The sequence below is a fragment of the Eriocheir sinensis genome, chromosome 24 (genome assembly GCF_024679095.1).
Source record: "Eriocheir sinensis breed Jianghai 21 chromosome 24, ASM2467909v1, whole genome shotgun sequence".
In the NCBI taxonomy this organism is placed as follows: Eukaryota; Metazoa; Arthropoda; class Malacostraca; order Decapoda; family Varunidae; genus Eriocheir; species Eriocheir sinensis.
This window is the reverse complement of record NC_066532.1, coordinates 19,705,127-19,715,126: the sequence shown is the minus strand read 5'-3', so window position 1 is coordinate 19,715,126 and position 10,000 is coordinate 19,705,127. Positions and strand designations below refer to the sequence as shown.

The 10,000-nt window shown below is 32.3% G+C and overlaps 1 protein-coding gene and 1 long non-coding RNA gene across 2 annotated transcripts in view; both read left to right on the top strand.

The window, feature by feature from the left end:
* Positions 1–474, top strand: part of LOC127003064 (uncharacterized) — a 2,118-nt gene extending 1,644 nt beyond the window's left edge. The window contains exon 3 of the long non-coding RNA XR_007756917.1: positions 1–474. This exon is cut by the window's left edge and continues 380 nt beyond it. This is a non-coding gene — a long non-coding RNA (uncharacterized LOC127003064).
* LOC127003063 (serine-rich adhesin for platelets-like) overlaps positions 1–10,000 on the top strand; it is a 43,387-nt gene that overhangs the window by 5,813 nt on the left and 27,574 nt on the right. Inside the window, exon 3 of the mRNA XM_050869474.1 lies at positions 8,487–8,672. Within this exon, the coding sequence (XP_050725431.1) occupies positions 8,487–8,672 (186 nt within the window). The remainder of the gene's footprint in view (positions 1–8,486; positions 8,673–10,000) is intronic.

Sequence of the window (10,000 nt, the reverse complement as noted above, 5' to 3'; positions counted from 1 at the left end):
GTAGGTTCGAGTCCCACAGAAACACGCTTATTTTTCAAGCCATCGCCGAGTGTCTGAAGAATACCCACTTCTTGCCCGTATCTTCAATCAACCCTAACTTCAGCGACTTCGGTCAGGAGGAGCACCGGGGGGCAGCATGGGCCAGGCAAGAGTCACACACCACGACTGCCACTATAAAAAAATTCCCCCGCGCCACTACCGAGATGGGCCGTCCACGAGGCACCTCAAGAGAACCTAAAAAAATAACCATATGGAAAGCATAGAAAACACGCTCTTAGTGGCTATTCACGTGCTGGTAATGCTTTATTTTGCTGCGTCAAGGCGAGGGAAAATGTCCACGGTGAAAAGATGCGGATATCGGCCCGGAAGACATAGTGGTTCCTTGTCTCTCTCTCGACATCAAAGGAAGGAAACTGAGTCGGGAGAATATACTGTACACACACACATGCATAAGCTTACCAAAGGAGAAGGAGGAGGCGGAGGGGAGAAGGAGGAGGAGGAGGAGGAGGGAGCAAAGGAAGAGAGGAAGGAGGAGGAGGAGGAGAGGAAGGGGAGGAGGATGAGGAGAAGAGGAAGGGGAGGAGGATGAGGAGAAGAGGAGGAGGAAAAGGAGAAAGAGGAAGAAGAAAAAGAAGGAAGAGAGAGAGAGAGAGAGAGAGAGAGAGAGAGAGAGAGAGAGAGAGAGAGAGAGAGGAGGATATATTCAGAAAAAAGAAAGAGGTTATGAATAGTTGGATAGACAAAGAAGGAGGAGGAGGAGGAGGAGGAGGAGGAGGAGGAAAATAAGTGGAAATGCGAGAACGCTTCCTTAATTTTCTCGAGAAGATTGTGTATGTATTATCTCTTATTATTATCTCTTCTTCTTATTCTCTCTCTCTTATTATTATTATTATTATTATTATTATTATTATTATTATTATTATTATTATTATTATTATTATTATTATTATTGATATACTTTCTCCTCCTCCTCCTCCTCCTTCTCTTCTTCATTTCCCTCCTCCTCCTCCTCCTCCTCTTCCTCCTCCTCTAACTCTATACCGGTAAGCTTAAGGTAGTAAAACACGGGTCGCTTTTACCGTAGACTTTTACACGAATTCTCATATATTTATTTCTTTTATTTCTTATTTATTTTTAGTTTTGATTCTTTGTTTTTAATTCTTTCTTTCTGTCTGTAAGGAGGAGGAGGAAGAGGAGAAGGAGGAGAAGAAGGAGGAAGAGGAGAAGGAGGAGGAGGAGGAGGAGGAGAAAAATAGTGTTTCATAAGATTTCTATCGTTATATATCAATGTCTCCTCCTCTTCTTCTTCCTCCTCCTCCTCCCGCTCCTCCTCCTCCTCCTCCTCTTCCTTTCCTTCTTCTTTTCCTTCTTCTTTCTGCACAAAATATTTACACCTCCAGTTCTTCCCTCTTCTCCCCTTCCTCACCTTTTTTCCTCCTCCTCCTCCTCCTCCTCTTCTTCCTCCTCCTCCTCCTCCTCCTCCTCCTCCTCCTCCTCCTCCTTCCCCATTTTCCTCCATCTCTTCTTCCTGATGCACATATTTTTCCACCTATATTTGTCTTTCTCTTCCTCCTCTTCCTCCTCCTCCTCCTTCTTAAGTATATATCTCCTTTGACTAAAAAAATAAATAACATCTCAGGAAGGATATTACTTCGTTAAACGAGGAGGAGGAGGAGGAGGAGGAGGAGGAAGGTGTGAAGACGAGAGAGAGAGAGAGAGAGAGAGAGAGAGAGAGAGAGAGAGAGAGAGAGAGAGAGAGAGAGAGAGAGAGAGAGAGAGAGAGAGAGAGAGAGAGAGAGAGAGAGAGAGAGAGAGAGAGAGAGAGAGAGAGAGAGAGGGGGGAAGGAAAGGAACCATGAATCACTCTCGCTCTCTCCATCTATCTTTCTATCTATCTATCTATCTATCTATTTCTTATTTCTCTCCTCCCAATTCTCTCCATCCCTGTCTTTTCTTCTATCAAACTCAATCCATACGCCAAACCTTGCTTCACCTTACTTCACCTTTCCTAACATTATCTCAAGTTACATATATTAAATTTACCTCTCCTTTCCTAACATTATTTCAACCTGTATATCCTTCACTATTATCTCAAGAGTATCCCTAGTAATTATATTTTTACTTTCCCTTTACAGACAGTCCATACGCCAAACCTTGCTTCTCGTTACTTCACCTTTCCTAACATTATCTCAAGTTACGTATATTAACTTTACCTCACCTTTCCTAACATTATTTCAACCTGTATATATTTCACATTACCTCAACATTATCTCTAGTTATAATTATTTACCTTACCTTTCCAGACAGTCCATACGTCAAAACTTGCTTCTCCTGACCTCTCCTTTCCTAACATTATCTCAAGTTACGTATATTAACTTTACCTCACCTTTCCTAACATTATTTCAACCTGTATATCCTTCACTATTATCTCAACATTATCTCTGGTTATTATATTTTTACCTTACCTTTACAGACAGTCCATACGCCAAACCTTGCTTCACGTTACTTCCAATCTATAACTAACTAATCTATTCTTCATTCCTTATTTTTCCAGGTATTTCTTTTCATTAACTTCTATGCCTGTCTTTTTGATACTTTTCGTATTCCAATTTATAACTAAGTAATCTATTCCTCATTCCTTATATTTTCTAGTCATTTCTTTTTATTAACTTGTATGCTGTCATTTTGGTTCTTTTATTATTCCAATCTATAACTAACTAATCTATTTTTTTCCATATTTTTCTATTTACTTCTTCTTATTAACTTTTATGCTCGTTTTTTTAGTATTTTCCTTATTCCAATCTATACCTAATTAATCTATCCTTCGGTCCTTTTATTCTCTAGTTATTTTTTTTGTACGCTCGTCTTTTTGGTGCTTTTCTTATTCCAATTTATAACTAACTAATCTATTTTTCGTTCTTAATATTTTTCTGTTATTTCTTTTCATTAACTTTTATGTTTGTCTTTTTTTGTGGTTTTCTTATTCCAATCTATAACTAACTAATCTATCCTTCGTTCCTTATTTTCTAGCTGTTTCTTTTTATTAACTTGTATGCTTGTCCTCTTTAAAGCTTTTCTTATCACTAACTAATCTAGTCTTTCCATATTTTCCCAGGTATTTCTTTTCATTAACATCTATGCTCGTCTTTTGGGGTTCTTTTCTTATTTCAATTTATAACTAACTAATCTATTCCTTCATCTTTATTTTCTAGTTATTTCTTTTCATTAACTTCTATTCCTGTCTTTTTTGGTACTTCTTTTATTCCAATCTATAACTAACTAATCTATTCTTCGTTCTTTATATTTTATAGTTATTTCTTTTCATTAACTTTTATGCTTGTCTTTTTCCAATGTTTTAATCCAATCTATAACTAACTAATGTATCCTTCGTTCCTTATTTTTCTAGTTATTTCTTTTCATTAACTTGTTGCCTGTTTTTTTTAGTGTTTTTCTTATTTCAATTTATAAGTAACTAATCTATTCTTCGTTCCTTATTTTCGAGGTATTTCTTTTATTAACTTCTATGCCTGTCTTTTTTAGTGCTTTTCTTATTCCAATTTATAACTAACTAATCTATTCCTCTTTCATTATTTTTCTAGTTATTTCTTTTTATTAACTTCTCTCCTCGTCTGTTTTGATACTTTTCTTATTCCAATCTATATCTAACTAATCTATTTTTCTTTCCTTATATTTTTCTAGTTATTTTTTTATTAACTTCTATGCTTGTCTTTTTGGTGCTTCTCTTATTCCAATCTATAACTAACTAATCTATTCTTTCCTTATTTTTCCAGATATTTCTTTTTATTAATTCGTATGCTCGTCTTTTGGGTACTTTTCTTATTCCAATCAATAACTAACTAATGTATTCTTTTCTTATATTTTCTAGTAATTTCTTTTTATTAACTTTTATGCTTGTCTTTTTGGGTTCTTTTCTTATTCCAATTTATAACTAACTAATCTATTCTTCATTCCTTATATTTTCTAGCTATTTCTTTTTATTAACTTGAATGCTTGTCATTTTTGGTGCTTTTCTTATTCCAATCTATAACTAACTAATCCATTTTTCTTTCCTTAAATATTCTTGTTATTTCTTTTCATTAACTTCTATGCCTGTCTTTATTAGTGCTTTTCTTATTCCAATTTATAACTAAGTAATCTATTCCTTCATTATTTTTCCAGGTATTTCTTTTTATTATTAATATGCTCGTCTTTTTGGTGCTTTTCTTATTCCAATTTATAACTAACTAATCTATTCCTCACTCATTTTCCAGGTATTTTTTTTCATTAACTTCTATGCCTGGCTTTTTGGTACTTTTCTTATTCTAATTTATAACTAACTAATCTATTCCTCGTTCCTTATTTTTTTTTTATTAACTTCTATGCTGGTCTTTTTGGTGCTGTTCCTATTCCAGTCTATAACTAACTAATCAATTTTTTACTCCTTGTATTTATATTTATTTGTTTTTATTAACTTGTATGCCTGTGTTTTTTTATTCTCTTCTTATTCAAATTTATAAATAACTAATCTATTCCTTCCTTATTTTTCCAGGTATTTCTTTTTATTATTTGTATGCTCGTCTTTTTGGTGCATTTCTTATTCCAATTTATAACTAACTACTCTATCCTTCGTTCCTTATTCTTCCAGGTATTTTTTTTTTTTTTAACTTCTATGCTCGTCTTTTTGGTACTTTTCTTATTCCAATCTATAACTAACTAATCTATTCTTCGTTCCTTATTTTTCTCGTTATTTCTTTTCATTTATTTCTATGCTTTTCTTTTTAGTAGTTTTCTTATTCCAAAATATAACTAACTAATATATTCTTTGTTCCTTATTTTCGAGGTATTTTTTTTATTAACTTGTATGCTCGTCTTTTTGGTACTTATCTTATCCCAATCTATAACTAACTAATCTATTCGATACTTATTTTTCCATGTATTTCTTTTTATTAACTTCTATGCCTGTCTTTTTTTGGTACTTTTCTTATTCCAATCTAAAACTAACTAATCTATTTTTTGCTCCTTATATTTCTATTTCATTGCTTTTATTAACTTGTATGCGTCTTTTTTGGTTATTTTCTTATTCAAATTTATAACTAACTAATCTATTCCTTCTTTATTTTTCCGGGTATTTCTTTTTATTATTTCTATGCTCGTCTTTTTGGTGCATTTCTTATTCCAATTTATAACCAACTAACCTATTCTTCCCTTGTTTTTCCACGTATTTATTTTCATTAACTTTGCTTGTCTTTTTAGTGCTGTTCTTATTCCAATCTAAATTAGAATAAGAAAAGCACTAAAAAAGACAAGCATACAAGTTAATAAAAAGAAATGACTAGAAAATATAGAGAACGAAAAATAGATTACTTGTTTATAGATTGAAATAAGAAAAGTACCAAAACGACAAGCATAGAAGTTAATGAAAAGAAATAACTAGAAAATAAGGAATGAAGAATAGATTAGTTAGTTATAGACTGGAGTAAAGAAAAGTACCAAAAAAGACAAGCATAGAAGTTAATGAAATGAAGTAAATAGAAAAATATGGAAAGAAGAATAGATTAGTTAGTTATAAATTGGAATAAGAATATCTCCAAAAAAGACAAGCATATAAGTTAATAAAAAGGAGTACCTGGAAAAATAGAGAAAGAAAAATAGATTAGTTAGTTATAATTTGGAATAAGAAAAGAACAAATAAAACGAGCATAGAGGTCAATAAAAAAATAATTAGAAAAATATGGAAAAAGAATAGATTAGTTAGTTATAAATTAGAATAAGAAAAGCATAAAAAAAGACAGGCATACAAGTTAATAAAAAGAAATAGCTAGAAAATATAAGGAACAAGGAATAGAATAGTTATAAATTGGAATAAGAAAAGAACACAAAAAAACGAGCATAGAAGTTAATGAAAAGAAATAACTAGAAAATATAAGAAAAGAATAGATTAGTTAGTTATTGATTGGAATAAGAAACGTACCTAAAAGACGAGCATACGAATTAATAAATATAAATATCTGGAATAATAAGGGAAGAATAGATTAGTAGTTATAGATTGGAATAAGAGAAGCACCAAAAAGACAAGCTTAGAAGTTAATAAAAAGAAATAACTAGAAAAATATAAGGAAAGAAAAATAGATTAGTTAATTATAGATTGGAATAAGAAAAGTACCAAAAAAGATGAGCATAGAAGTTAATAAAAAGAAATAAGAAGAAAAATAAGGAACGCAGAATAGATTAGTAAGTTATAGATTGGAATAAGAAATGCACAAAAAAGACAAGCATACAAGTTAATAAAAAGAAATAGCTAGAAAAATAAGGAACGAAGACTAGATTAGTTAGTTATAGATTGAGATAAGATAAGCACCAAAAAGACAAGCATAGACGTTAATGAAAAGAAATAACTAGAAAAATATAAGGAAAAAAGAATAGATTAATTAGTAATAGATTGAATAAGAAAAGTACCAAAAAGACGAGCATAAAAGTTAATGAAAAGAAATACCTGGAAAAGTAAGGAAAGAATAGATTAGTTAGTTATAGATTGGAATAAGAAAAGAACCAAAAGACAAGCATAGAAGTTAATGAAAGAAATAACTGAAAAAAGGAAAAGAACGGATAGATTAGTTAGTTATAGATTGCTATAAGAAAAATAAAAGACGAGCATACAAGTTAATAAAATAAATAACTAGAAAAATATAAGGAAAGAATAGATTAGTTATAGATTGAAAGAAAAGCTAAAAAGACATAGAAGTTAATAAAAGAAATAACTAGAAAATTAAGGAATGAAGAATAGATTAATTAGTTATAGACTGGAATAAAGAAAAGTACCAAAAAGACAGGCATAGAAGTTAATAAAAAGAAATAAGAAGAAAAATGTGGGACGAGGGATAGATTAGTTAGTTATAGATTGGAATTAGAAAAGTACCAAAAAGACAAGCATAGAAGTTAATTAAAAGACAGAACTAGAAAATATAAGGAACGAAAAATAGATTAGTTAGTTATAAATTGGAATAAGAAAAGTACTAAAAAGACGAGCATAGAAGTTAATGAAAAAAAGTAAATAGAAAAATATGGAAAGAAGAATAGATAAGTTAGTTATAAATTGGATAAGAAAGGCACCAAAAAAGACAAGCATAGAAGTTAATAAAAAGAAATAGCTAGAAAATATTAGGAACGAGAAATAGATTAGTTAGTTATAAATTGGAATAAGAAAAGAACCCAAAAAGACGAGCATAGAAGTTAATGAAAAAAAACAACTAGAAAATATAAGGAAAGAATAGATTAGTTAGTTATTGATTGGAATTACAAAAGTACCCAAAAGAAGAGCATACGAATTAATAAAAAGAAATATCTGGAAAAATAAGCAAAGAATAGATTAGTTAGTTATAGATTGGAATAAGAAAAGCACCAAAAAGACGAGCATAGAAGTTAATAAAAAGAAATAACTAGAAAAATATAAGGAAAGAAAAATTGATTAGTTAGTTATAGATTGGAATAAGAGAAGCACTAAAAAAGACAGGCATAGAAGTTAATAAAAGAAATACCTTGAAAATAAGAAACGAAGAATAGATTAGTTAGTTATAGATTGGAATAAGAATAGCACCAAAAAGACGGGCATACAAGTTAATAAAAAGAAATTATTAGAAAATATAAGGAACGAAGAATAAATTACTTAGTTGTAAATTGGAGTAAGAAAAGCACTTCTTTCGCTGCATTCATCGTCAACAAACGAAAACCCTAATGCATTATCCCAACTACAATAAAAGAAAATTTACATATATATATATATATATATATATATATATATATATATATATATATATATATATATATATATATATATATATATATATATATATATATATATATAGTTTTATTATTCTGTTATTATCCTGACCTCTTATCCCATTTGATGGTCCCTGTTCCTTATATTAGACAGCAGTTCTGAATAGCTGTCTGTAATACTTTATTCACTCATAAGTCCACGAAGAATTGATAAAAGAGATGGTGGTATTTTTCCTAAATAAGTGAGGAAACAAGTGTTGTAGGTGGAGTTCCTGAAGTGGAGAGAGAGAGAGAGAGAGAGTAATACTACAAAACTATTATCCGGAGTATCCAGAGTCTATGTCACTGGTTATTATATTTTTAGCTTACCTTTGCATACGCCAAACCTTGCTCACCTTACCTCTCCATTCCTAACAGTATCTCACCCTATATGTCTTTCACTATTATCTCATCATTATCTCTGGTTATTATATCCTCCCGCAGGACCTTCACCGCACGGGCTGTTCGCTGTTCCTCTTCTTTAATGGCTTCCTCTTTTCAATATTTTGCTTTCCTTCAACTTTATTTCCTTTCCCCAAATCTTGCCCTCCATCTATGTTCCCCACACCTCACCGTGCCTTTAATTTTATCTACTTAACATTCTCTCTTTCCTCACCTAACCTAACCTCACCACAACTAACCTAACCTCACCTAACCTAACCTTCCCCCAGGACCTTCACCGCACCGGCTGTTCGCTGTTCTGTGGCGAGGACGCCGAGGACAACCAGGCCATGCTGAAGCGTGTGCTGCTGGCCTTCGCGCGCTGGAACAAGGGCGTCGGCTACTGCCAGGGCTTCAACATGCTGGCCGCCATCATACTGGAGGTCATGGAGCGCCAGGAGTCAGACGCGCTCAAGGTATGTAGAGTTCTTGCAGTGGAAAGTGGGATAAGATAATTTTTTTGCCTTTTAATGTGGGAGATAATATGAGGATTTTTTTCATAGGGGATAATATGAGAGTTGTTTTTTATTAGTGAAACGCGATGAGTCAGACGCACTGAAGGCAATGGGGAACTCTTGCAAGGAAAAGTGGGATAAGAGTATTTTTTGCCTTTTAATGAAGATGATATGATTTTTTGTTGTTGTTGTTGGTGTAGGGGGTAATATGTTTTTTTAGTTAATGGAAAGTCAAGATTTAGACACACTCAAGCTAACGGGAATTCTTGCAGGGAAAAGTGGATAAGAGTATTTTTTGCCTTTTAATGAAGATGATATGATTTTTTGTTGTTGTTGGTGTAGGGGGTAATATGATTGTTTTTACCTAATGGAAAGTCACGATTTAGACACGTTCAAGCTAACGGAGAACTCTTGCAGGGAAAAGTGGGATAGGAGTATTTTTTGCCTTTTAATGAAGATGATATGATTTTTTGTTGTTGTTGTTGGTGTAGGGGGTAATATGATTGTTTTTACCTAATGGAAAGTCAAGATTAAGACACTCAAGCTAACGGGGAACTCTTGCAGGGAAAAGTGGGATAAGAGTATTTTTTTTCCCTTTATGAAGATATGATTTTTTTTAATTGGTATAGGGGCTAATATGATTTTTTTTAGATAATGGAAAGTCTCGATTTAGACTCGTTCAAGCTAACGGAGAACTCTTGCAAGGAAAATTGGGATAGGAGTATTTTTTTGCCTTTTAATAAAGAATGATATTTTTTATTTGTGTAGGGGGTAATATAATTTTTTTTAGTTCATGGAAAGTCACGATTTAGACACGTTCAAGCTAACGGGGAACTCTTGCAGGGAAAAGTGGGATAAGATTTTTGCCTTTTAATGAAGATATGATTTTTTTAATTTTTTTATTGGTGTTGGGGGTAATATAATTTTTTTTAGTTCATGGAAAGTCACGATTTAGACACGCTCAAGCTAACGGAGAACTGTTGCAGGGAAAAGTGTGAATGGAGTATTTTTTGCCATTCAATGTAGAAGATAACGAGTTTTCTTTCTTAGGGGACATTATAACCATAGCGGACTTTGAGGGTTGTTAGTTTTTAATGTAGGCAGGAGTCAGTAAACCCTACACTATGGACCGGAAATTTGCCCCAGCCCTGTCATTACGCCGCGAATTTTGGAAAATCAACCGCTTTGGTGCGAATCGCTATAAGTCCCTTATTTCTGGGCTACATAAATGTTTTTGGTATCGATCGACAGCAAAATGAAAGTGCTGTATTTTTCAATAAGCGACCGGG